General features: G+C 40.8%; 1 protein-coding gene across 2 annotated transcripts in view; it reads left to right on the forward strand.

The window, feature by feature from the left end:
• Positions 1 to 13,822, forward strand: part of fhip1aa (FHF complex subunit HOOK interacting protein 1Aa) — a 33,405-nt gene extending 19,583 nt beyond the window's left edge. For both annotated transcript variants that reach the window (XM_067584987.1, XM_067584988.1), the window contains 10 exons: positions 391 to 1,074; positions 2,944 to 3,102; positions 3,227 to 3,313; positions 4,246 to 4,413; positions 5,486 to 5,565; positions 5,769 to 5,971; positions 7,157 to 8,188; positions 8,299 to 8,477; positions 8,814 to 8,934; positions 11,039 to 13,822. In XM_067584987.1, the coding sequence (XP_067441088.1) occupies positions 391 to 1,074; positions 2,944 to 3,102; positions 3,227 to 3,313; positions 4,246 to 4,413; positions 5,486 to 5,565; positions 5,769 to 5,971; positions 7,157 to 8,188; positions 8,299 to 8,477; positions 8,814 to 8,934; positions 11,039 to 11,235 (2,910 nt within the window). In that variant the 3' untranslated portion in view covers positions 11,236 to 13,822. The remainder of the gene's footprint in view (positions 1 to 390; positions 1,075 to 2,943; positions 3,103 to 3,226; positions 3,314 to 4,245; positions 4,414 to 5,485; positions 5,566 to 5,768; positions 5,972 to 7,156; positions 8,189 to 8,298; positions 8,478 to 8,813; positions 8,935 to 11,038) is intronic.
• Positions 13,823 to 14,458: the final 636 nt, after the last annotated feature.

Raw genomic sequence — 14,458 nt, forward strand, 5'->3', positions numbered from 1 at the left:
AGCGGACACACAAGGGAAGGGCTGGATACACAAAGGACTGTTTCACTCTGTGCTACCAAACTGAGTTTATCTGTGCTGTGCTGCTGGTCTGTTTACACTCCATATTTGTTGATAGTTAACCTGTTAGGATTAGGAAAAGGATTTTACCTGTTTAATGAATGTATTAGTTTTACTTTAACGTGGTATACAAGCGCTGTCTGAACAAATGAGTCAGTGGGTGAATTTACTGAGTAGTACATCTTCACACAAAGAGATACAATTCTACAATCTGGCATTTTTCCCATTCTGTGCGGGTGTAGTAATGTTGTAGCAGAAGCATAATTTAACTCTTGACATTCACACTCTTGTAAGGTTCAGTTCAAGTAATATCCTTCTTGTCTCTTGCTATAGGTGGTGAAGATCCTAGAAAAGCATGATCCCCTTCGCAGCAGCTCTACACTGCCCTCCCTAAGTGTCATCAACCTCAGCGGTGGCTCTAGCGGCGGCTCTCGTTTCGGCGGCCCCATCCCCGGAGACGAGGCGAGCGCTGTGCAGAACTATGTGGAACACATGCTGTTCCTGCTAATAGAGGAGGACAGCGGTCAGGTCGGCGCCATGGGCCCCATCCTGGAGTTTGTGGTGATGGAGAACGTGATGGAGCGTCTCTTTGTGTGGAGCCTCCGTAGAGAGTTCACTGACGACATGAAGCTGGAGCAGCTGAAGATGTACGAGATGCTGGTGGGCCAAGCACGCCAGCCTCTGTTGCATCACAAGCCCATACTGCGGCCGCTCATGATGCTGCTGTCATCATGTTCGGGCACGGCAGTGCCAGATGTTGAAGACGAGCTGGTGCTGCTGCTCAACCAGCTGTGCTGCGTTCTGGCCAAGGACCCTTCAGTTCTGGAGCTGTTTTTTCACACTAGCGAGGATCAGGGAGCCACCAACTTCCTCATCTTCTCCCTGCTCATCCCCTTCATCCACAGGGAGGGCACAGTGGGCCAGCAAGCCAGAGACGCCCTGCTGCTCATTATGTCACTGTCTGCTGAGAACGAGCGAGTGGCCAAACACATAGCAGAGAATACCTACTTCTGTCCGGTCAGTCCTTAAAAATAATAAGATACCTTTCCCTCTCCCTTCCTCTTGCTCTCATTCTGTGGTTTTTTATCTGTAAACCTCCTCAGACTCAGGCCCTCCCTTTTTTATTTCCCTTGTTAACTGAACCTTTTTGAATGAAGGGTTGTTTGGACTTAATAATCATTATTTACTCCCTGACCTTTCTGTGACCAGGGACTTAATAATCAGGATAAAATATTTGACAAATTAATAGATCAGATAATGAATCAACACACTCAAACTCTTGCCTCTCCTACGGACCCGCTCGAAAGATGGAGAGATAAGATATAACAGGAAGCCAAGTTTAGCATCAGCAGAAAGAAAGTGAATGAGAGAGATGAGTTAATTATAGAGGCTGATATAGGGAAAAAAAGGACAACACAAGAACATAGAGATTGCTTAACCTTTAAGGAAAAATCTTAAATTGCTTTTACCAACATGGCCATCATTTTCTCCATCTGCAGTCCATATTTAACAGTAAATCTAACTAAATTGGACATGACGTACACTTGGGGGAAAGACAGAGAGATGAACTAAAACATCTTTGGCACTGAACGTTACAAATGTCTGGCATTCATAGGATTATGGCACGGTTGCAAGCTAATCCCATGTAAATAATGCCTATTACCCACAGCCGCAGACAGCGCAATGAAAAATTGCTTTTGATGCAATGCCAGTTTAACAAGAGGAGTCTGAATTTAATTGGTTCCACTGGCAGGCAACAAGGATAATCCTATAGAGGATGTATACATAAATGCAACACTAATGATGCACTCATCCTACAGTTAAATGAGACTGCGACGCTATAGGCTCTGTTGTTTGAAATACTGCTCTGTAAATATTAAGAATTACTTCATTAAGAACAGACAGAATGATATCAACACTGGCCCTGAGTTATGCTGAAAGTATGTTGACATTAATGCATTAATTAGTGACCTAATTACCATATCACTGTGATTATGGGAAGAGCGTTATAGGCAGTAAAACACTCTGCTGCTCAAATATTTATTAAGGTCTCGGAGTTGACATGTAGGAGGCATAAATCCATATGCATGCAGTCTTACTACGCAGGGAGGAACAGGTAATATACTGTATGTATGTGAAAGGCTGCTGCAGTGCTATGCTTACATCTGCATTACATTATCCAAAAGGGGAAAAGAAGAAATCATTTCCCAAAGTGTTTTTGCTTTGTAGTGAGTAATAAAATACTGTAATAAGTCTGTTTTGTGAAGCTGAAGGTAAAACTGACTGCAGAGAAGCCGTGTATATACTGCTACATTAGACAATATACAGATTACATATGCTGCAAACCCTATGTTTACAGTCTGTTTTCTACAATACATTTAAAATATCTTATCGGTTGAATCTTTTTCAGAGAGTAGTTTTGCTGAATGGCTGAATAGCATTAAAGACAAATTAAAATGGGATTACAGTTTAGCATTAAAACACATTTTCGTAAGTGCTCTGAAAAACCTCTATAACAAATGGTGACATCTGTGTGCCGGTTCTACTGGATAGAGTTAAAAGACTTGTAAATTAATAAAGATGGTTTCCAGATTCATCATGTGGAAACTATGAATTTCTGATGTTCAGATATCTCACTGGATAAGTGCAAACTCTGCTGCTGGTGGCACTAGAGGAAAGGTCTGAGGAACACCAAAGTCATTAGAATTCATCCTTCAGGGCACCATGAATTTCTGTACAAACTTTTGTGGCAGGTTTTTTAGATAAGAGTGGACCCAAGGGTGGACTAACCAACAGACTTTCTTACTAAATGAACAGGGGTGGAACGTACAGTACCAGTAGTCAATAACATTGACATTGATGTTGACACTTCTCTTCCTCCCCCAGGTGCTGGCCACAGGGCTGAGCGGCCTGTACTCATCTCTCCCCACCAAACTGGAGGTTCCCAATGAGGAGTGGCACAGCCTGCACAGAGAGGACTGGCTACAGATGCCGTCCCTCGTCCAGTTTCTTAACTCACTGGAATTCTGCAACGCTGTTATTCAGGTAAGAACATGTGAGAGAGCTGCATGCACGATGACTCTGCCCACATGAAAAATTTATTTACACGTGATAAATGGCTACAGCCTTCTACTTCACTGCACTCTGAACTAATATGTGCTGTTCCCAGGTGGCCCACCCTGATATCAGAGACCAGCTGGTGAGCTACATCTACAACGGATTCCTCGTGCCTGTTCTCGCACCAGCACTCCACAAGGTGGAAATTCTTTCTACTCCTCTCACATCCGTGTAATTCCCCATAGACACCATGAAGCCCAATTTATATTTTCTGCATCCATGTTGCTAACGATCATGTGGGCTGATATATGCAGCGTGGAACGGATCACAATTTATCTGGTTTTAGTGCTGTTACGCATTCACTGAACGGACATTCCTGGTGTGGTCACAAAGATGGTAAAATCAGGCAAATTGTGACCTATTCAACACGCCCTGTCTGTGCTAAAAAAACATGTGAATACTCAGATATTCACTGTTCAGAACCACATTTCTTTGAGACTGTATCCATCCCTTAAATAATCCAGGGCGAAGTTGTAATCAAATATTTGCCATACTCCTCAGTATCTACAGTCCACTCATTGTTCTGGACCGCATTTTGGCTATTGCCAAAATACAGGAGGGGGTGTTTAGAAGACAAGGAAATTCCTGTGGAAAATCATGTGACACACTTCAAAGTACATTATCTTTGTCCAGATGAAACTTAAATCATAAGACAAGCCATTTTTGGGGTAATTTTGGACTTTAATAGTTATTAGAGGGACATTAATTAGTGTCTTTTGCAGTCTGAATGGGATTAAAATTCTAAATCAATGCATGCATTGTTAAAATTTTCCCCCCAGAGGAATAAATCCTGTTCTAACGTGGCTTTACTCAGTAGTTTCATTTCCAGAAGACCATTTTAAACTGCTCTGTTTGCTCTGAACTCTGCAGTGCTGCAAAAATAGGGCATGCAGATTAATAAACAGTCTGTAGTCTAATTTGTTTAAGAAAATCTACTTAACATGCAAAAATCTTGCTTTATAGACACATGCAACAGATTCTTCTCTGGCATCATGATCTTATTTGTTCTGTAAACACACACACTAACATACTCACACTTACTGCTGCCTAACGAGTCCTCCCTCTGTGTAGCTGACGCTAGAGGAAGTGATGACCACCACAGCGTACCTCGACCTCTTCCTGAGAAGTGTCACTGAGCCAGCCCTGCTGCAGACTTTCCTCTCCTTCATCCTCCTGCACCAACATGAGAGTGTCCACATCTTAGATACTCTGGTCAGCCGCATCAACACTCCCTTCCAGGTACGGGATGGACCGAATGGGCAAAAAAACACTGATGAACTCAGGTTTCTAAGATTTGAAGCTACCCCAGAATCCCTTGGAGAAACTTAAAATGTCAGCGCCCAAGCTGGTAGATTGTTGCCATGGTGATGCTCAGTTGCAGTGGCTTCTTCTGTTAATAAAAGCAGCTGATAACAGCATTCGAAAAGATTCCTATATATTGAAACATCTTGTTCAAATATTTTGCTAAAAATGAATCATTGACATGAATAAGTAACGTGTTCTTTACATTGCTGTTCGACTGTGTAAATTGCTCAAGGAGTTCCCTCCAGTGTTTGCCGACAGTCGGCTTTGACGCGCCTGCAATTCAGTGAAAAATAAGAAACATGTTTGTTTTTCACATTTTTCTCCCCGAGCCAAATGAAACTTCGATTAACATGCAGATGCTCCACATTTAAGCTAGTTTTGCTCTCCTGTTTGCCTTTACCTTTGATGCACAACAGCATTTTTAAGGTAGTCATGTTTGTTTTCCAGGTTTATGCTGCATGAGATGTTAGGTTTTTAGAGGTGTTGTGCCTCTGATTGAAAGGAGCGCTTAGAAAATTATTGGCAGATAAATATATTTAAACTTTATACTTTACAAAAATGTCTCAAAACTCAAGGCTAACCAAAGGATAAATGCCTGTACCACTGAGGATAACAACTTCCTGAATAGCTGTATTTTACAGATTGTATTTTCAATTTATTTATAATTTATTGAAGATCCTTTAGTCTATAAAATGTCAGAAACCAGTGAAAAACATCCATAAGAATTTCATAAGTCCAGAGCATCACCAACTGTCCAAAATCCAAATATATTGAATTTACAATGGTTTAAAAAGGGGAAATCCAGCAAATCTACACATTTGAGAAGCTGGGAACCAGTGCGTGTTTGGCATTTTTGCTCGATAAGCGAAGTAAATGATTCATCAATTATCAGAATAGTTGTTGATTAACTGGCTTATCATTTCAGCACTAGTGTCAAAGAAGACATTTGGAACAGTTTGCTGTCATTCACATTTGTCTCATTGTATCTTTCCATTCACCGGTCCAGCTGGGCATTGTGTCACTGGCACTTTTCCGCACTCTCATTGGCTTATACTGTGAAGACGTGATGCTGCAGCTCGTATTGAGGTGAGTAGCACACGCACTGCTCGCTTATCCCACTTATGAAGCGTCGGTACATCTAATTGGTTGTACGACGTGATGAGCTTTTACTCTCTGCCTCCCACTGTGCAGACTTGTGCTACCATCTGTCCGCTCACCCCCTCCCAATACCCCTCCCACAACCACCCGTCGGTTTTCCTAACAGGATCTGTTCCTATCTGCCTCCCCAGGTACCTGATCCCCTGTAATCACATGATGTTGAGCCAGAGACGTGTGGTGAGGGAGAGGGACTGCTACTCGGTGTCAGCAGCCAAGATCCTGGCATTAACGCCGTCCTGCTGCTCTCCCGATCACAGCCCCCCGCCCCTCCGACAGCTGGACTCCATCCTCTTTTCAAAAGGTGCAGAGACTCCCAACAACATCGGCACCACAGGTAAGAGGGGCAGGACATTGAAGGGACATTTTTAGTCTGGTTTATTACAATGTGGGTCTTATTTTTGCAGTTTTCATTGGGTTATCATAACATTGTAATCACTAAAATAATTGCTCTGATCTGAGAACACGGAGACATTGCTATAATGAAGTCTGATGAGACAAGAAACATGGACACTCAGATGATCATACAGGTTGTAAACAAGCCATCAGTTTTGCCAGATTATCTAAACCACTTTATTTGACAGTAAAACAGAAAGTTTGCACACCTAAAATGTTGGTAATAATCCCTCAGTGCACAGAGAGTTTATCTGTAATAATTTTGCCTTCTGGCCTTTGTTTAGCTAAGTGGTATTTATTTACAACCTGCCTGATTGTCTGACTGCTTTTGTTTTTTGCCATGTTGGGCTTTAGTGATGTCTCTATATTTTCAAATCTCAGCAATGAACTTCGTCATCACAATGATGTCAGATGAATTATCCAGCCAGCCATCACTTAAAGAGAGTATATGGTGCACTATATGGAGTAGAGCTAATTATTATCGTAGTTGAGGTGTCCTGAACAGACTGCAGGAGAGAGGAGAGCTAGATTTTAATAATGCCCTTGGAGACTACTGAATATTTTTGAATTTTAAAGTACTCTATGTGCTACAGAATAGTCAAAATATATGACTGCTTTTCAACCATATTTATAATCGGCTTTTATAGGTTGTTTTTTTCTTTTATTTGCTGCTTTCAAGTCAGCTGCAAGGCTGAATTCATCCAGCAGATTTGAATATTCGTAACCCCATTTGATTGTGTGCATGTTATGACCTTGGGGTGTGCAGTCAAAACAAACAAAACAAGTGGAGGATAAATGCAAAGTCATTAAAAGGGGCAGTTATATAAGTGCTGTCAAAAGCATAAGCAAAATATTTATTTACTCATATTACATTTTCAAAATCTGCACACAGTTCTGAGTTTAGTGCACTGCAAGGTGTTGATGTGCATTTCATGGGGACATGAACATATAACATGGATGAATATAAGTATTCGATCAAGTAGTGAGATTTCCTGCTGTTTCCCTGTATTACATCACTTTACCCCCTGTAGTTACATGTCAAACTCATTAGTTCTGCTCTGTGTTAGCGCTGTGCTGAAGTGCTGCACGCCAGCTTTTATCAACATATCCTATCTGTTTTTCCCAGAGGAAAAAGAAAGCTTCTCAGAAGAGGATGATGACTCGGGTAACTCCTGCACCATCGGGTCAGAAATCTACTTGGATGTCAGTTATCTTCATTACCTCTACGATGCCCGACTGAGCATCAGCAGCTGCATCCGGGCCTGCCGGGTTTGGTCAGCCCTGTACGACGGCGAGGACCCGCCTCCTGAGAAATACCAGCCGGGCGTCCTCGAGGAGCCGGTACTGAAGAGGCCGCAAACCCAGATAACTCTCAAGAGAGCTCCACAGCCGCTAGCACCGCGCCCTCGACCTGCCCCGCCGCCGAAGTCAGAGCCGCCCTCCGTCAACCAGCTGGAGCTGGAGTGGGATGATAGTTACGATGCATGCCCGGTGCAGACTGCTGAGGCTCCTGTTGAGAGTAAACCTCCACAGCTGCCTTCTGCCGAGCCTCCGAAGCACATCCAAGAGATGAGGAGAACAGCCATCATGTTGGTAAAAGGCTCATACATTGAGGAATCTGAGTTCCAGGACGACGTCATGGTTTACGATCTTGTTGCAAAGAAAGATAGCACAGATGTTGAGCGTGGTAAGCACAGACCCAACGGGTCAGAATCAGAAGAACCCCAACCAGGTTCACCTGAAGCTCCCCTAAAAAACGGACTCAGTCTAACGCTTCCAACCTCTGTGGTAGCTGATAATGGTAAGAATAGCTCGGACATAAAGGCCAAAGGTCAAACAGATTGTAATTCCAACCTCCAAAATACCACCACAACCGCTACTGCCACTGCCGCTGCTGCTGCTGAGCTGGGTGAAGACCTTTTGGCTCAGTATGAGGAGCTCATTCGTACGTTGGACACAGAAGCAGGTGGAAAAACGGTCAAATCTGATGGAGAGTTGAAAAAGCCCATCACACCCGTGGAGGCGGAGGAGGAGCAGGAGGAGATGGATTTCACCTCCTTCTCTGCTGAGACACCAGAGCCAGAGAAAGTGCATTCACCATTTGGCCCCGCGCTTCGAAGCGGAAGTACAAGTAGAAACCATTCAGTGCCTTTTACAGGTGAGTCAGAAATCATAGTGCTGCAGCAGCCTCATTATTCACCAAAAAAAAAAAAAAATTACATTCAGACTGCACAATTAAAATATTGTTTATAATTATTCTCTCTGCAGGGCCGTTTGTCAGTGTGCTTTTGTCTCGTCTGGAGAACATGCTGTCCAACTCGCTTCATGTCAACTTGTTGTTGACGGGCATACTGGCCCAGTTGGCAGCCTTTCCTCAGCCTCTGCTGCGCTCATTCCTCCTCAACACCAACTTGGTCTTTCAGCCGACAGTTCGCTCCTTGTACCAGGTAACAAAAACTTGTTTTGTGTGTGCATGTGTAGGCAGGAGTGAAGGCTTTTGTATTATCGGGTAAACTGCAATATGTTGAAACATACAGTTTACCTTTTAGAAGGGGGAGTGGAGATATGATTACAGTGAATTGTTTGAAATTTGAGCGTAGTACTCCGGCTGCTCTTGATTAACTTAACATAAATGATGGCGTGTAACTGAATAAGCGATCCTTGATTAAGACAATCAGGCTGCAATTAGATTTGAAGGTTGTGCTCATTAGGTTTATTTGCATCACTGTAACCAATGCAGGTGTGAATTGGATCCTCAGTTTCTTTTCTGTGTTTACCTTCAGGTACTAGCCACCGTGAAGAACCAGATAGAAGAGCTGGCTGCCACCAGAAAGGACTTTCCAGAGCTGATTACTGCCGCCCAACACTGGCTCCTGGCCAGGGAGGCGTCGTTCGGAGCAGCAGGTGATAATACACCCACATCTACGATCTTTGTTTGTATGCCAGCGTTATTCACACTCCTTATAACCATAAATATTTATTACTAAATGTGGTAAATATGCTCATTTTCTTTCGTTAGATTAGGAGATTGAAAGAGCTCTCATGTGGTGTCGATAATTTGAGATTGTGTCTCCACTGATTGCCTGGCTACTGATTTTTAAGGCACAGACATGAGAGTGGTATCTTGTCATCTAACTCTGGGCACTGAAGCAAATAAGTGTAATGTTTAAGTATTTGTTTAAAAAAACAGGTTTCAGTGCTTTTTAACAGGATGACTCATACATGAAAAATCCAGTATTTAAAACATTCATATTCAGTTGTAACTCTGGGTAGCTGTCATGTATTTGCAAATCTTTCATTAACTTGGTTAATTGTTACAAGAAAGGCTCATGCTCTATATTTTGACTTTTAATTAGCATATTAATATCATCACTAAAATACTCTATAAGGTTCCGATTTATTAAACTAATGTAATTGGACACCAGATTTCAAATTAATAATGTATTTTTAATCCAACATTTAGTTAATAATTAGTATCAGTGACCTGAGATATCTTTCATTATGGTTTTGTAAGATTTTGGAGCATATTTTGGTGGGACCCTGATGATTGAGTTCCTCATTAACTCATTAACATGCTGTCAAAATGGTTCGAGTTCAAAACAGCCGCTGTATTCATTGTCGGCTGTGTTTTGGTTTCTGTTGGGAAGCAGAATAAATTCTACTTGATTTTGTTAAGTTGTGTCTTTTCAGTCGAGCCCTGGAGTTTTAGGCATGTTTTTGAACTGGATTCCTCTCAGTTTCAGAGCTATACAGACTACAAAAAAATGTTGTTAGAAGAATGTTTGTGGAAAGATAAGAGGCCACGAATTTAAAAGAGAATTTTTAAGTTGGTTAACTGGATCACTCTCCTTTCTTCCTTTCTGAGAAGCAGCACTTAAGATCTTACTTTTTGGTTGAACTTATTACTTATACATGCAGAAATCATTAACAGGAATATATTATGTTTACAAAATGTCTTAAAGGATTAAGCTAGAGAAATTTTTACATATTTCTTATTGTCAATGAAAAGACCAAAACCAACAATGAACTGATCCCACTAACGAGTGTGATCTGTGTATCAAAGCCCGATACAGTGTAGATTATTCATTTGTCCCATAGAGCTCCATTGTTGTTCAGAAACTGTTAAAAACACATAAATTAGCCACACTGTTGCACTCGATGACATGTTTCACTAAATGTGTAGTAATCTGTGGCTAAAAATTGTCCCCAACAGACGCGCCATTTATCTATTTTTTTAATTGTCTGACATTTGCTAAAAACTAAAGTGCCCAGCTGCCTTTTTTAAAACTTCAGCCTTCAGGACGACCACATGGCTTTGGAGCTGAGAGCCACAGACAGGGTAGAGAACTCAACATATATTTATTATAGTTTTAAGATTGTGTGCACTGTCTTATGTTATACTGTTTTATGGCTAAATGCACAGAGCAATACTTTGTCTTCTCTGCTTCTCCTATGAAAATGTTCAACTACCGGTTAGCAGCAGGTGTGGATAAGTTATCAGAGGCGAAGCTGTGATTAAGCCTTCAACTTTTTATGCTAAGCAGATAGAAAGGAGGAAACCTCCCGGGGAAGAAAGATAAATAAGTAAACGAATTATACGAATGAACAGAAGGAATATTGTCTATTAATTAAAAGACACCTGTTTGTCTTCGCGGGTGATGAATACGGGATGTTTTGTGGTGCACGCAGCTGTACGTACAAATATGATCATTGAACTTCACCACAGCATCTTTTAGCCTCACAAGCTGTCTGATCCATTTGCAAATGTTGGTGTTGATATTGCAATAATGACTTAAAGACATCGGGCTGTTTGTGAACTCTCCTTTAGGACAGAAAATTCCCACAACAGAACTAACAAATTGTTGGATTTGGTCCTTTCATGGGAAGAACGTAGAATAACCTCAGCCTTATCCTTCAAATTCAAACATATGCATAGCATTATTATAATCACATATGAACATACTTAATGTACTGCATGTTGTTTACATTGTCTTCCTCATATTCTCAGACAAAAACAGCAGTGGTGGCTCAAAGCATGGTGATGTGGGGAGGATGTTGAAGAGTTCCCCGCCACCGAAACCCAAAGCCATCTCTCTGGACCGGACAGACGTGTTTGCCACCGTCCTCTTCACGGAGTTCCTCAAAGAACTGGCTGCCATTGCACAAGAACACTCCATCTTATCATACATTCCTATGGAAGAGTAGTCGTGTCCTGATAGGCCTCTGTGATGAGTCAAACTGAACTCTGAAAGATTTTAAAACTCTGTTTTTGGATGGTTTTCTTTTTTTTTTTTTGTTGTTGTTGTCTTTTTCAGGCACTACTCCATGAAGAAACCTCTTAGATCGAGTGATTTATACAACTATTTTTAAAATGACTATTTATTTTCCAAGCAAAGATAATCACTTTCATGTGCTTTTTAATTTCATCATTCTAGCTCTGTATAGTGTCCGGCAGCCACGGAGGAGGTCCAAACTTTTGAGCTAGAAAATCTTGACCTGCATGAGCAAATAATTTTCATAAAAGTGAGCTCCAGGTCCACCAACCAAAGACTGTAGGGAGACGATTTTTAACAAAACAAAAAGAAAAACGGCTATTTTTTAAGCAATCATCAGCCCTCGATCTGAATGTTTTCTACAACCAGCTCCAACCACAGTATGATGTCTGCTGCTCAGTGCGGTTCTATAAAAATACTCAGGTGGCCTTTCTGGAGTGTTGTTGCCTCATTGCCGTAGGATTACAGTACAAACTATAGCTGAGCACAATGTGGAGCCTCTGTTTGGCTTTGAGAGGACGAGCCTTTGAATTAGCAGCATGAAAATGTAATTTGATTATAACTGTTGTCATCACAGAAAAACATCCAAACTTAATTATTATGCAACCGACTATTTTTTGGGGGGGGGGCAAAACACGTTTGGTCACTTAAGTCTTTAAACCTCACAAAGGGGTGTTTTCACACTATCATTGTGTGTTAGATGTACATTTCTTTTGGTGTTTTTCTGTTGATTCATGATGGTACCTCAGGAGTCTTTTTAATGCACATTAACACATCTGTTCTCAGTTCTTAAACAGCCTTTGGGTAAAGCAATTTACACTACAATGCACGAGTATCTCACACTTATGGGCTCCACATGTTCTCTATATCCATACAAATTAACAGACCAGAGCACCAAAACCAGGATTATTGATGCTATATTTAATTTGCCTTACATTAGTAAAGCTTTACAATGTACATATTGTAAGAAAACAACTATGCAAATCAAGGATATTTTGGTTATAATTAAGTTTTGAATATTTTCAGAATGGGAAGGGGTATTTAAGCTTTTTTTCGAGACTTTCTATTGCCATATTTTTTTTTTTTCAACAATGTTAGAGGCTTTTTAGTTGTTGCGGTTTGTCAACACTACCTTCTATTTAGGCATTGTGTAGGGTGTTGTTTTAGTTGTGATAAGTCTTAAATATCACTGTTGGGAGAGTCGTAGTTTTGCATTTATTGAAAACCATCTCAGACTGTAACTGTTACCGAGGGCAACCAGTTGTAAATTGCCTTTATTTGAGTCCAGGTGGTGAGCACAGTTGTTATAATGAGATAAATTCGAGAGATGTATTTTGTTACAAAGCATGCCTCTTTTAAATGAATTTACCAGAACAGAAAGACTTTTAAATTAGTGCCTACATTAGGATTTTAGTTCACATTATTGCCTGATTTTAGAATGGGTTTACACAGGTGTAATACAGGCTTTCATAGGTTATGCTTACAGTTTATAGTGAAATATTTCCTTTCTTACTTAAAGCTGTCCATTGTCAAAGTGTAACGGCTGTGGGGACTGAAGAAGTGCAACATGTATTGTTTTGTCCTAATATTTCAGCCGAGTTCTGCTTTATATTAACTTTTAACTGTGTAGAAGACAAAAACTAGGAGTAGGAATAAAAAAAAAATCACTTTCCATTCATAACTTGATAGAATGATATGGTTAATATCATGTGGACAATTATCTGGTAGGTTTACCTTTTAAGAGAATTTGTTGCATGGCCATCATTGGATCCTAAAGTTTAAAGAGAAAAATATGACATTAATGGTTAAAACTGATTCTGAGATCATGGACTGCTTTGAGTATATCTAACAAAAGGTAAATGCACTTTTGTACAAACAGAAGTTATCAGAAGAAAAGAAAGATGGGATGAAAAGGTCTCTGCATATCTGGCGGTGCTGTAAAATTACACTGAATGATGGATGTTGTCATCTCATGAGTTCAGCCAACAAGATCACTTTAAATCTGGTTTGTTTTTGTTCTTATTTAAATCCATTTGGTTTCTATTTGATGCTATGCAGACAATTAATTATGCAGTAGGATCCTTGTGTGCTCGTATTTTTCTACAAAGATGGCTGCAAATATATTTCTATCAATCTATGCCATTTTCTGAATTGTTGAGTAAGTTTTTCTCTCTGGCAAAAGAATGTTGCAGAGCACTTTATCAGCCTTTATATACTACAGTGCCACTCTGCACTGAGTCATGCTGAAACAGCCCCTCAACCAGAACCGGTTCAGTCTGTGTTAACACACCAAGCACAGTATAACAATCACTGTTTGAGCAAAACGGGTATTGCAAGTTGGCAAAAAGATCACAGAGCAGTTTTTGTCTCAGTAGATTCTTATATCAAAGGTTCTTTCTGACACCATTTGGCCTCAGTTTTCTGTCCCAGATGTAATCAGGTCGCTGTTTGTTGCTGGTGTCTGAGACACAAAGGCATGCCTCTTTTAATAAAGACAACTTCTGGTAAATGAAACTGTATGCATTTGTGTGTTGACATTTATTTTCACCCCATAAACTAAATTAAATACTGCCAGATTTCCAAACCAGAAACTCAGCTACTTTGCCTAACAGCTTTCAGCTGACACCATCAATATATTGTTTCCCTTTTGACAGAGGTGGTTTGGGGCTGTTTACTCTGTGGACGTCCTCATTTAATCTACATTTACTTTCCCAACAGCCCATCCCCCAGAGAGGTTTTGTTCAAAACAAGGTCTTGTTCTTGGGTAAACACAGGAGCTTACACTCTCGCTTCATATGCACCAACTATGACACATTAGATGAAGCAAACTGTGATGGAGATGCTTTTGACAGCTCGTAAACATCCTGTGCATCATTAGTGCACAAGAACATCCTTTGTAAAGAGCACCACTTCATGCCTGGGCATGCAAACAGGTTATTACATCGGTCAAAAACAGCATGACACGGCAAGATAAATGGTCACATCATAGACTATAGATTCAGTCTGCTGGTCACATGCATCTGGCAGTGTTACAGCAGAATGTGATTTGATGTAACTCAATATTTCTGCCATGTCAAGTGAGGTAAACCAAGTCAACCCTCAGGCTACAGCTGTTGTCTTTGAAAACAAGGTCTCCTGAAACACATACAATAATT

Source organism: Thunnus thynnus, chromosome 3, assembly GCF_963924715.1.
Source record: "Thunnus thynnus chromosome 3, fThuThy2.1, whole genome shotgun sequence".
NCBI classification, from domain to species: domain Eukaryota; kingdom Metazoa; phylum Chordata; class Actinopteri; order Scombriformes; family Scombridae; genus Thunnus; species Thunnus thynnus.